Source organism: Trichoderma asperellum, chromosome 2, assembly GCF_020647865.1.
Source record: "Trichoderma asperellum chromosome 2, complete sequence".
NCBI lineage: Eukaryota > Fungi > Ascomycota > Sordariomycetes > Hypocreales > Hypocreaceae > Trichoderma > Trichoderma asperellum.
The window spans coordinates 4752866-4765672 of NC_089416.1; the positions used below are offsets into that span (position 1 = coordinate 4752866).

A 12807-nucleotide genomic window follows, 5' to 3' on the forward strand; every position below is an offset into this window, starting at 1 on the left:
ATTATGGCTGAATCTACGCACAAGGCACAGCTGAATGCAAAACTAATCGTGTATGATGTATGTTTACTAGCTTCCAAGTAATCTTTAATCGTATGCCAGACTCTTTAATCACTACATGTTGTTTCTGTATTGGCAGTAATCCATAGGTCCTTGATGGAGATGGTGATTTTATTGAAGGATGTACGTTCATCTGCTAAGCAGCTGAACAAGGAGCTCAACTCGTTTATTACTCGACGTTTAATCTTTTTTTCGTTCTTCCTCTTTTCTTCGGCTTTACTCTATCACTTTAAAATCAATAACTATTTCAAGCCTCACAATGAGAAATCTTTATCAGTACTCCGTCTAATCATGGGAGCTTACCCGGGAACGTTTGTTGAGCGACATCCGGCTACCACCCAATCTACGGTTTCTGTTGATAGAAGACTAAGCGGCCCCTAGGAGGAGACTCTCAACTATTTAGCACATCGTATTTGATTTCTCCCTCGAAGATGGCGCAGATATCATCATCGTCCCTACCTGCTGGATGCTAGACGAATCTCACGCCTATGGCCTAAAACTAAACCTTAACTATGAAAGTCTAGTTTTAAACACAATTATAACATGGCGTTGCTTTGAAAATGCGTGTGCCATTGTGTTTGCACATACTGGGGGACCATCAGGCACGTTTGTTGGACTCTTTGACATTTTTGAGCCCTGTCAATGGGATTTGGAACAGTTCGAGAGTTACTTCATTGTTGAGATCGATGTGGAAAATTGGAAGCGAGCGGGGCTTAACAAGGTGCGACAGGATCTGGCGGAAAAGGATTGGCAGTATTGAGAATATAAAATTTTAAATAGGCAACCGGTATTGTTTACTTCTCAAGTACTGTACAGAAAATAATCCCCGAATATAAACCAAGATCTCCAAATTTCCAAATGCGAACACTACTTAGATTATGAGTACGTATCTTCCATTTAACGTAATACAGCAGCGAAAATCTGTAGGGCAGTATCAGCCCTTATCATCGTATTAGTCGCTGCCGCAATAAAGAAGATAAACCCGGGTTTAACAGCAAGCTCCTTTCCATCGCCTAGAACGACACCCTCCCCAGAAATCGCAATGGCTACAGTCGGGCCTTTGTGATTCCAAATTAATTCCTCTTTTCCAACCGGCATGTCGATGCGAATCAAATCAAACTCGCCAATGGGCGGTTGATACACCATTGTATACCCACTGGCACCATCCTTACTTGGCTTTGCCGGTAACTTCAGATTATCTGCTTGTGTACTTGAATCAATTTTTAGGGTCTCGCAGAAGAGATCAACATTATCGCGGTCGGCAACTGGGCAAAGGCCACCACTGAGCATGTTGTTAGAACGAGCCATGCACTCCACAATGTCTCCCGACAAATAGCAATGAACACCATCAGTTGGGATGAAAATTGCTTCACCAGGCTCCAATACAAAGAAATTCATGCATAAAATTGCAATCAACAACCCTGGGTCTGTAGCAGAGTATTGCGATTGCAAGCGCTGAATCAATTCAAAAGTCGAGCTTGGATAGCCAAGTTTTTGAATATCTTCTAGGGATTGTTGCCTCAGATCCTTTTCGATATTTTGAATGGTCTGTTCATCTGCCTTCAATATTCCGCGGACAACATTTCGGAGGGTTTTCTCATTCCAAGTGTTCGACTCTTCAGGCAAGAAGCGCCGCAGACTTGGTATATTGAACATAGGAGATATTTGGCTCAATTCTCTCCAGCCAGCAAACAGTTCAAATCGCGACAGAGCCACCGCAATCTCTGGCTTGTGATTAGAATCTGAGAATTTTTCTGGGTCTTTCTCATGAAGTTTAGCCGCAAGTGATTTATTTGGATGAATCTGTAACGGCAAAGCTTTGGCTATTGAAAGGATCTGATGCATAGATTAGGCTATTGCTCTTGTTTGAACACATATCTGGCTTACCTTTGGTAGAAATGGAAGATTGTTTCCAAATTTCTCCACTGCATATGAACCAAGCAATTTTTCCTCGTTGGATTTTAAGAGTTCTGCAAGTGTTTGTCCCGTTTCCAAGTCTCTCGCTGGAAAGTCTGGATAGTCACCAAACCACAACTCGGAATAGTACTCATCATCATTTATAGCGAAGTCGGTTCCAGGTGTCTTTTTGCAGAGTTGGGCTGCGAGTGACTGGTGCCCTCTCTTTCCCCAAGGATAATTGTTGCAAGTTCCGCTTAATTGAAACAGCCTTGATACACTTGTCATGACGATTCTATTTTCGTCTCTTTTTTTTTACGCTTTCGGCAGGTATATGTATAAATATATATATATCGTGCTTAGGATAATGGTTAATAAATCAGTTTAGAAAAGGAGCGATAAAATTTCATGAATAAATATTCAGTTCCCTTATGACTAGCTTTGAAGATTCGGTGGAAACAGAAGCGTCGTTGACAGGATCTATGCAAGATCACATATCATGATGACCTCACCACTGGGTCCTTGCCACAGCTACCAGTGGAGACGGAACCGCTATATAGCTACAGTAAGCAGCAGCAACTTTCTGGACAAATAATAGCTACTCAGTTTGCAATTCATCGTGATATAGATGTTTTGTAAGCAATCGGAATGGTCTTTACAATTTGTTGGGTGACGTCAGCATTATTCTCGCCGTCATTGATTAGAGCTTGGTTTGCCCATTTTCTCAGGATTGTCAAAGATTACGATAGTCGATCTAGCTTCGGGTACAAATATTTGCAAATTATGTTAAGAATAAGACGTTAAGAAATAATATCAGACTACTGTATATGGCTCTGAATTGCTTGTTAGTTTTATATTGATAGATGTGACTCGCTCAAACATGTTCGAAGAGTCCTACCAGACACAATACTACCAGGTTTTAGACCATCTCCAATTGTTCATAATCGCTGTGTGTTTTAATAATTTGAACTTAGTGTCAATAACCTCTAAACTCGACCTGTCATGGAATTGCAAATTGCTATTAAGTCAAAAAATCCCCTCTTCTCACAGCTTTCTACAGCTTTCTTGGGTAGACTGGCGACCCAGATCTCAATGATTATCAAATCACTGATAGTTCGGCCAGCGTGCGAGGGAAATAAAACAGGATTTCCCCTTTAAGGCAACGAACAGCAGAGGTCAATGTTCAGATTTAAGCCGAACCTCCCCCCTAAACTGGTAATGTTTCCTGTTCAGCCATTCACCACAACTCCTCCGTTGCAGTGCAAGGTCTGTCCGCTGACACAAGAGCTGTCCATTGAAGCGAGAAAGACGACGCAGCTCGCGATTTCAGAGGGCTGGGCTGGTCGGCCCATAGGGCTGGTGAATTCTTTTTGTGCCTTTTCATTCATCGTTGCAGGAATCAATGGAGTCCACACTATGGTTATCGTCAGCATGTCTCAAAGAGCTCTCGGCACATGTCCTTACCTGGCCCTGGTGCGACAGCGTTAACTCTGATCCCTTTTGAGATGTACTGATTACTCAGCCCTCTTGTGAAGGAAATTATCCCTCCTTTAGTAGAGGTGTAATCTAGTAAGTCTGGCCGGCCGATGTATGCATTTATAGAAGCGTTGTTGATAATAACATCCCCGCGCTTCATGTGCTTGAGAGAATATTTTGCCATGAAAAAATACGAGTGCATGTTGATGTTGAAAGTATGAATCCACTGTTCGTCTGGCAGATCGAGTATATCCTCAACCATCATTTGATCTAGAAGGGGGAGTCAGCGCTTGCTCCATAATTCATCAACAATGTAAGAGCTTACATGCCGCATTATTGAAGAGAATATCAATTCCACCCATTTTCTTCATGGAGAAATTAACTGCGTCTTGGCAATTCTCTTTTTTGACAAGATCTGTGGCGAATAAATAACAGGTTCCCCCAAGAGCCTCAACCTGTTTCTTAGTATCTTGCGCATCTGGCTCTTCTTCAGGCAGATAAACAATCGTTGATATGGCGCCTTCCTTCGCAAATAACACTGCAGTAGCTGCTCCTATGCCGCTATCACCGCCAGTTATGAGCGCTCTTTTGCCTTGGAGCTTATTTGCTGCCTTGTAAGTTGTGCTTGTTCCACCGGCATCGGGCAGCTCCTCGCGAACGGGTGTAGGTTCGGGCATATCTTTGTCCTTGCCCGGAAATTCCTGCTTAGAAACAGGAATATTTTTCTCTTTTCACATGCTGTTGTTAGAGAGCTGTGCTGAACGTGTTGGGAGAAAATCATACCATCTTTGAATTGCGATGTCATGGTGGTTGAATGTGATAATCCCAGGTAACAGAATCCACCTGGAGCGACGAAAATACCAAGTGGTAATATAGTAGAATGGCTGCGATATAGCACGATTTCATGCTATACCGAAATTATAAGGCGAACTCCTAATCTCTCCGACAGCCTAATCGTGACATATCATAATATACTGGAATGATGCGTGCGTTTCGTCATGGTGGATCCAATTCTGAATGAGATCAACCCTACAGTTTGAAGTAGCTAAAGGCAATCTATGACATGTGCACTTCGATGTCCTATAGCTTGGCGATGACGCGACCTGCTACTTTCAGATCTGCCCGTTGTCTTTTACGTCGCGAAGTATGTGCACAATAGCCCATGCTGTTAGTGCGTATCACTCGGTGTGTGGCGCCAATTAACTCACTTTACGTATACATATACTATTGAGGTTTGTATGACAAGCGAGCGTCTTACAGGTTATCGGCTATTTGTCTTTACATACAAATCTACACCTTGGTCTGAATAATGGAATTTAATCGGGTGTGTCAAATACGCATATCAACTGCTGTGCATGTCGTCTAAGCTGGCTTCCACTCAAAATGGTGCGGTCCTTTCGCTACCGGACCAGGGTCCTCGCCTAGCACGCCAGGCTTATTGTATGAGTGAGCTCCAAAGTAATCCATTTGCGCCTCCATAAACTTTGTGGGAAGCATTTTTCCTGTGGTATACTTGACGTATTCAAGTGTGGCAGAGAGTGCGGGCAAATAATGGTCGGCTACAATCCCTCGAGAGACAATTTCTTTCAGTGCTGTGTAGCTGCACTGCAACTCCCGCCCGACGGAGCTGTAGAGCTTCATGTTTGTCAATGAGTTATTCTCTTTCAAAAGTGGCTCAAGTAGGTCGGCGATGAATTCTGATTGAATTATGCATCCTGCGCGCCATATTCGAATGCACTCAGACAAATTGATATTCCAACCTTCATCAATGGACGCCCGCGCAATCAGTTCCAATCCTTGGTAGTAGGAGGCCAAGAAGGCACAGTAGACGGCCTTACGGAGGTCCTCAATCATCTGGCCAGTATCCTCGATATCCTGAATAGGCTTCGGTTTGGGGATAGAGAACTTGTCAGCGATCTTTAGACGTTCTTCGCGATTTCCCGAGGTCACTCGAAGGTAAAATCCCGCTGCAATGGTTGGGCAAGATATATGTCTCATTGCCGATTCCATGATTGACCATGAGGGCGTTCCTTCAGTGCCATCGTCATCCTGTACAACCTTGTCGAGGACATCATCAAGAACGTGGCCGCCCTCATGTTGCGCTGTTTTGCCGTCTATAGTTTTTCTTGTCTTGCAAATATCCGACGCAATTTTGATCAGGTAATTTGTATGTAATTCGCCATTGTCGTTCCACGCTGCAAATATTTCGCCAATGTGATCGTAGTCAAGCCCCATTCCACTATGCAGGAAACCCCAAGCCTCGCAGAGAGCAGAGAGCATACCAACCTCAATGCCATTATGGACCATCTTAACGAAGTGTCCTGAGCCGCCTGGTCCGATATTCGATACGCATGGAACACTATATTTAGGATCTTTCGCGGCATATAGTTCCAGTAGCGGCATAACCTCCTTCAATGCCGCAGCATTTCCTCCAGGGGACAAACTAGGCCCATGTCGAGCAGACTGATATCCGCCAGACACTCCTATTCCAATCCAATCAACACCAATATTCTGACACTCCCTTTGTCTTCTCTCGGTATTCCTGTAATGCTCGTTGCCACCGTCCAGAATTATATCGCCTTTGCGCAGCTCTGGCTTAATTTTCTTCAAAACTTCATCAGCAGGCGTGCCATGTGTAATGGAAAATAAGAACACTTTTCGGTCACCATGCTGTCCCAAGCTAGCAGAAAAACTTGATACATCATAAAAGCCAGTAATATTACCAGTCAAACTGCTAGCCTGATCAACCTGCTTCATAAAATCGTCGACATTCGCGCTCTTAGCATCCCAAATAGACACGTCGAGGCCGAGCTCGGAAAAGGCGAATCCCATCATAGAACCCATACTCCCTGCACCAACAATACCGATTTGCTTGAATTTCATGATTATACCCGATTGAATACCTGTGGTGGTTGCTTGTTTGAAGATACGTAAGGCTTAAGGCGAACAAAAAAAAAAGGCACGTTGGCAGAACTATCTTCAAACACCAGAGAACAATATGATGTGATTACCGGAAGACGCATCAATTTAACTCTCATTTGCATCAGAATTGCCACTTCAAAGCTACTTCAATAACGGCTGAGCTGTGCTAATTGAATGACGCAATTGTTGTGACAACACTGCAAACATCAGCATGACGTTATATCTCTTGCGAACAACACCGTCTTAAGTATTTCAAGTTGTTCTATGAAAGTGGTTTCTTTTATCAGAGTGTGAGATTCTTTATTCAAGGGAAAATTCGTATTGTCGCGATGGGCATCGAATACCAAGGTCAAAGCATTCCTACTTCTTTCGCGTCTTGCAGTATCCCTCCTTACTTTGACGCGAAACTTCCTCAAAAGTTAGAGGCCATTCGCAATGCCGGGTTTGATGGAATAGAAATATCTATGCCCGACATACTAGCATATGGCTGCGATATAGAGGGGAAAGAACTAGAAGAAGATGACTATGATACCCTTTCGGACGTAGCTGGGAAGATACGAATTCTAACCGATCAACTTGGTCTTGTTATTCTAATGCTGCAACCCTTTTCAAGATTTGAGGGGTGGAATAAAGATACACACGCACAAGAGAGAAGAGAAGCATTTACACGCGCCACAGGATGGATAAGGATTATGGAGCGTTTAGGCACCGACATGCTACAGGTAAGCGCATCCCAGAGCCAAGTGGTCCGAATACATTGATACCTAACTATTTATAGGTCGGATCATCAGATGCCCAAGATATATCATCTTCCTTGGACGACCACGCTTCAGATTTGCAGGAGTTGGCGGACCTGCTGGCGGAGAAAGGCTTCCGACTTGCGTATGAGAACTGGTGTTGGGCAACATATGCCTCAACATGGAAAGACGTTTGGGAGATATCGCGCAAGGCTAATCGCAGAAATATTGGCCTTTGCCTAGATACTTTCCAATCAGCTGGTGGAGAATATGGGGATCCTTCTACAGAGTCGGGTTATATTGAAGATTTCAGCCCAGCTAAGCTCGACAGCCGTTGGCAACAAAGTCTGGCCGAGTTGGAACAGACTGTTCCTGGAGATAAAATCTTCTTGCTTCAGATTTCAGATGCGTACAAGATGAAACCTCCTCTACGCAACACCAAGGAGAGAGCAAGATCGATATGGAGTCATGATTATCGCCCACTGCCCTTTAACGGAGGGTATCTGCCGATTCAGGACTTTCTGAATTCTGTGCTTCGGACAGACTTCAAGGGCTGGCTTTCTGTTGAAGTATTTGACTCGAAGCCCAAAGAGAAATTGTCTATGGAAGAGTATGTGGAAGCCGCCATGCATTCATTGACTCGCCTACTAGTTGCCACTATGCAGTGAATAAATTGACCTAGGAACATTCAAATAGAATACGTTAGGGAAACTCTTTATAAATTACAGTGCACTTCAGGAGTGTTGATCATGTAGATTCGCACTATCAGCTACACTCCACTAAAAATGGCTGCTCTTAGAATTTACCGCTACAGAAGACGGCGAACACTCCCAGTTAGCTACAGATACCATCGTATGAATTGCAAAGGCCTGCCTGCTTTGGTGCAATCCACCAGAATTCTATATACTGGGTGCAGGTAGAAATTGTTATGGTGGTGTTACGGTTTCAATAGCATTCCCGATGTACGCCGCCACTGATGAATGCAAGAGTCTACCACGAGACGACCAAAGCCACTCCTTCGACCAATTATTCGATAATTCACCAAAGAGGTCTCTTAACACGTAAATCATTTCGAAATAAAACAACGAGCTTCTGATAGTTTGGCCTTGTCATGGTCTTTCTTCAGCATAGCTTGAAATTGAATTGTGCATGTATGCAATGACGTCAACTTGCCTTTAGCCGAGCCTCTACTAAAATATGTATGTAACCTTGTTATTTTCTTTCGAGCTACTCCAAAGATGACCTACCCAAGTGCGCTGTGAAGACATAGTTCGCGCATGGCCGGTGATATGTTATCCATACGCAGCAATTAGTACACTAAAGATGCGAACCCGAACTCACAACATTTGTACTGCTGTTGCTCGTGCCGTGGGTGACGTTGCAGATGATGCTGAGCCTCTAGAAGATGGCACATCGAAAACAGGTCGGGTTGTCCAGTGTTTGGCTAACCTCTTCTTCTGTTTAGCCAGCATTTTCCCCCCCATATTCGACTTCGAATATTCACGCTACTGTTCTTCTGTTTTCCTCACAATGCGGCATGAAGTCTGGATGATTGAAGAACGTGATTATTTGGCATCATTTTGCCAAGCTATATCAGATGCCTCATGGTCACGACACAGACGAAATTGGGAGGCGGAACTTATTCCGGTTGGAGATCTTGGGTATAGCGGCTCCACGTTTCTTATGACCAGCAACGGAAAGTACATCGTTAAATCGCTAGATCGCCGGTTTGAATACCGCTTCTTTATGCACGAAATATTTCGACCTTATGTGAACCATATGACGACTCATCCTGGCAGCCTTCTTGTCCGCATCACGGACATGCTATATGTTCCAGGAATAAATGTGAGCAGGCTCCTAGGTCTCTCAGCAACTCGGCTCGTTGTCATGGAGAATTTGTTACACGGAAAGGAGAATGAGAAGAATGAGAATGCTAGGCTTCAGTGGAGTACCTATGATCTAAAACCAGATAATTATTTCTTCCCGGAGCGCGATATTGCAGGCGGCAGCCTGACATCCAAAAATGTGAAAAACAAACTGGTTGATGAAATGCCCAGCCGGCTACGAGTCTCGGCACAAATGGCAGATCAGATTTTCGACATTTTGAACGCAGATACAGAATTCCTTGCGAACTCAAATGTGGTTGATTATTCTCTGTTCCTTGTCAAGTTTCCTGGTCCTGGTCAACATATAAAGTCGCAGTCTACTACGGAGTTTGCTGCAAGCGATGATACTCTACCAGCTGCTAGGAGATATGATAAAGAGACTTGGAGAAATGGGGTAACATCAATTGACGGCAAATGGACATATCGTATCATTATCATAGATTTCTTCTGGGCCCGACACAAGCTGCAGCCGAAGATACTGTCTGGACTTGTTAAAACATTCAATGTCTATGCCAAAAAAGGCCCAATGAGTATTACAACGGATCCGATTGAGTACAGGAGGCGTTTTATGAATATGGTTCATAAATTGATATCAGGAATCAATAATTAGAGAAATCTGCAATTGACGGACAAACTTTAGCTTTGATTTGCACTTGACCATGCAATATTAAGTACAAGAATGCCAAGTTGTTTGACACATCTGCTAGTGGCTGTATTATTGGGAATGGCCGCATCATTGTAATAACTAAACGATCGACATCTCTCCGGATTCAATGATTCGGTGCGATTGTTGTGGCTCCATGAACAAGAGTAAGCTTGTCGCCTTCGCGCTAGATCGATCTACTAACTAGTGTGCCCCAGATAAATTCTTAGCCGGCATAGTTAATGTTTCATCCACTAGCAATTTCCCTTCTGTTCGTCAGAAGCGAGAGACGACACAGCAAGTACAGCGTCTGGCACCCGTGGATACTTGGTCCGCGGTTAAGGAAACATGCCCAAAGTGTGGTGCGAAGGAAGTTCGATACACAACCCTTCAATTGAGAAGCGCTGATGAAGGAACAACTTTGTTCTATTACTATCCGGACTGCTCAGAAAGGTAAGTACATGAACTCCATACAGCCTTAACTTGGATTGCAGCCACTTACAAGAGTAAAGATGGAACGAAGGCAACTAAGCAATACGTAAGCTAATATGCGCCGTGACCGTCGAAGACTACATCATGAAAGCTGGTTAGATATCAGATGGGGTCCGTGAGGCCGCATTGATGTGGCCATTGCTGGTAGAGAGCTGGTACAGGGTGGAATTGCTTGCAATAGAGAGTGTATTCGAAACAGTGGTGCATCTTTGGAAAGTGATCCGTTATTAACCGGCTATGCATTCCTATAGGGAACAATAAATCCCCGACCAAGCATCAAAACTACGCGGTTGGAAAATGAGCGGCAAAATATTAGAAGTCCTAGGGGAGCACATTTACTTGTATTGTCTGTTATAAAAAAAACCTCTCTGATTATCCGAGATAAACTCAAATATTGTCCATCTAAGCATGATCTTGAGATAATAACTCGCTTACATACTCAACAATTACAAGCATCTTCTCTTCAGTATAACTCCTTCCGACAATCTGTAAGCCAACATGCGCCCTATCATATAATTATATTTTTACTTTAATTTTAATTTCTTTTATATTTTTATTAATATATAATAATTTAATTAATTCTTTTAATTTATTTATTTATATAAAAATAATATATTATATTAGCCTTATGGTTTATTTTTAATTTAGCTATAAGTTTTTTTTAAAACTTAAAAATAATATTTTTTAATTGGCGGCGTAGTCTACACTTGCGACTTTCTCGCCGAAGATTGCGGGCAGATGACCGTTAGTTCCTGGCAGACGACTTTCATGATATGCAAGGATTTGTCAAATGGTAAGTCGCAGAGGACGGTTTTCTGGATTACATCAGATGGATGGTATAACATCAACGCTGATGGGCAGCATGCATTTTGTTGCGGGGTGAAGTCATCTGGTAGAGATGACTTCAATGCTCTATTTCTCAGTAGATGTCATACGGAACGTGAGTGCGCTCAACCCCGGAATGGCCGCTACGTGAACAATCAATAATATATATTCTGGGTTTTGATATAGGGTAGTGCTGGCTCTTCATCCAGCTGGGAGCGTACCACTACGTCCATCAGCAAACGAGTTAACGCGTTTCACAGTACCCTGCTATTGGGCCCCTGGATTGTCAATAAGTCCGCTACAAGGTTCCATTGGCACCAGGGGTGACCCCGGTGTGTTTCATTTGGAAAGACTTTTTTCCGATTGTGTGGGCTTGCTCATTGGTGTATAAATTAGAACTTGCCGGAGGCTTTTCGGTGGTCAGCGAACCTCCCTCCTCGCCCCCGCGTAAGCGTGGAACGTCGTAGGGGGGGAAGGCTGGAATCAATTCTACAAGCTCAATCCATTGCTACTATAAGTGTATAAAGGTTAATGCTGCCTTCGTGAAAGAGCGGTATCTATCTCATCAAACCAACTTTTGCTCGGTCTAACCTTCGTTCCACTGTCATAATGCTCATCCCGAAGTCTAATATGGCCATTGTTGCCATTACCCTTTTTTTCTCAGCTGCTTCCGCCTTAAACGCATCCTGTGCTCCCGGTGGCAATTTTGACCTCAGCAAATTCGTTCTTCAGTTGCCAAGCGGCAGCACCAACAATCCAGATCAAATCCCTGCCTCACGCCTCGAGGGTTGCGGTGGCTACCAAGATCCTGGCCACCATTACTTCTTCACCGAGTCTGGCGATGGTGCCATGGTCATGAAGGCTCCTGGAGGAGGAAATTGTGCTACCTTCCCAGGTGCACCGCGCTGCCGCTCCGAATTTGGCGAGACTAATCCATGGAGCTCTAGTGCTGCAACCAACCGCCTGACGGCTGACCTCCTCGTCACCAGTGGTAGCAGCATCTGCATTGGCCAGGTGTTCCAGTCAAACTCCAACAACAAGCCTCTTGTAAGTCGTGTGAAAAAACCACTATGCATCAATCATCAATTATGTTGCTAACAAATCCAGGCTGAGGTTTACTATAACGGCAATGGCCAAATCACCGTCGGTGTTGAGTTTGTTGCAACTGGGGGTCAGGGCCAGGACTTGAACAAGATTGGCACTGTCTCTCCTGGCAGCCGATTTAATTATGAGATGCGCTTTGAGAGTGGTACGCTCCAATTCTCTCTTAACGGTGGAGCATTCAAGACCCTGAAGCAATACTTCACTACAGACAAGGCCTTTTTCAAGATGGGCAACTATAATCAAGGTGGCGACGACTCTGATATTCATGTCTTCGGCCTTGCTGTTCAGCACTAGATATGTCCCGTTCAATAAAAGAACTAGAGCTCAACTGGGTGCAAACACAGTACTCAGCTGTTAAAGAATTACATAGAGCATGCTGTTACGAACCAACAGCCCATCAGTGCCTTTTTGTATTAATTTATACTTTTTCTAAAAGTAGTATAAATATAAACTTATATATCACGATTTGTAATGCCACTAGATGATAATTTAGCAGCTTCCGTCCAGCTAGGAAAAGTAGGTAGAGATGACCAATATGTTTAATCATGAATTTTGCGCATCCTCAATTAAAGAGAAACAATCCAATAGACAATGCATGCCTATAAAATACATGTTTCAAAAAATCGAGCTTGTTCCCGCCCCTTCCCAATCGTTATGGTTTGAAAGAAGGGAAACAAGAGCAATAAGAGTAGTAACGAGAGATGGTTCATTGTCAGCTATGAGTGATTGCATCCGGATAGCGGCATAAGCTGGCATTTGGAGTTCTGTA

The 12807-nt window shown here is 43.7% G+C and overlaps 6 protein-coding genes across 6 annotated transcripts; 3 read left to right on the plus strand and 3 right to left on the minus strand.

The window, feature by feature from the left end:
* Positions 1-904: 904 nt before the first annotated feature.
* On the minus strand, positions 905-2258 carry TrAFT101_003863 (uncharacterized protein). Its single transcript, XM_024898818.2, has 2 exons — positions 1945-2258; positions 905-1893 (listed from the first exon to the last, which is right to left on the minus strand). The coding sequence occupies exons 1-2, from the start codon at positions 2239-2241 to the stop codon at positions 955-957; spliced, it is 1236 nt and encodes a 411-aa protein (XP_024766368.2). The 5' UTR covers positions 2242-2258; the 3' UTR covers positions 905-954.
* A 461-nt stretch (positions 2259-2719) lies between these two features.
* On the minus strand, positions 2720-4328 carry TrAFT101_003864 (uncharacterized protein). The gene is made up of 4 exons (XM_024901660.2): positions 4213-4328; positions 3755-4156; positions 3418-3699; positions 2720-3367 (listed from the first exon to the last, which is right to left on the minus strand). The coding sequence occupies exons 1-4, from the start codon at positions 4232-4234 to the stop codon at positions 3183-3185; spliced, it is 891 nt and encodes a 296-aa protein (XP_024766367.1). The 5' UTR covers positions 4235-4328; the 3' UTR covers positions 2720-3182.
* A 346-nt stretch (positions 4329-4674) lies between these two features.
* On the minus strand, positions 4675-6312 carry TrAFT101_003865 (uncharacterized protein; the record flags this gene model as incomplete). The annotated part of the gene is made up of 1 exon (XM_024902243.2): positions 4675-6312. The coding sequence occupies one exon, from the start codon at positions 6310-6312 to the stop codon at positions 4792-4794; it is 1521 nt and encodes a 506-aa protein (XP_024766366.2). The 3' UTR covers positions 4675-4791.
* Positions 6313-6680: 368 nt separating this feature from the next.
* On the plus strand, positions 6681-7792 carry TrAFT101_003866 (uncharacterized protein; the record flags this gene model as incomplete). Its single annotated transcript, XM_024904831.2, has 2 exons — positions 6681-7073; positions 7130-7792. The coding sequence occupies 2 exons, from the start codon at positions 6681-6683 to the stop codon at positions 7754-7756; spliced, it is 1020 nt and encodes a 339-aa protein (XP_024766365.1). The 3' UTR covers positions 7757-7792.
* Positions 7793-8349: 557 nt separating this feature from the next.
* Positions 8350-9666, plus strand: TrAFT101_003867 (uncharacterized protein). The gene has a single exon (XM_024901659.2). It carries the CDS (start codon positions 8412-8414, stop codon positions 9582-9584), a length of 1173 nt encoding a protein of 390 aa, XP_024766364.2. The 5' UTR covers positions 8350-8411; the 3' UTR covers positions 9585-9666.
* A 1711-nt stretch (positions 9667-11377) lies between these two features.
* On the plus strand, positions 11378-12602 carry TrAFT101_003868 (uncharacterized protein). The gene is made up of 2 exons (XM_024902242.2): positions 11378-11981; positions 12042-12602. The coding sequence occupies exons 1-2, from the start codon at positions 11544-11546 to the stop codon at positions 12330-12332; spliced, it is 729 nt and encodes a 242-aa protein (XP_024766362.1). The 5' UTR covers positions 11378-11543; the 3' UTR covers positions 12333-12602.
* The last annotated feature ends 205 nt before the right edge of the window (positions 12603-12807 follow it).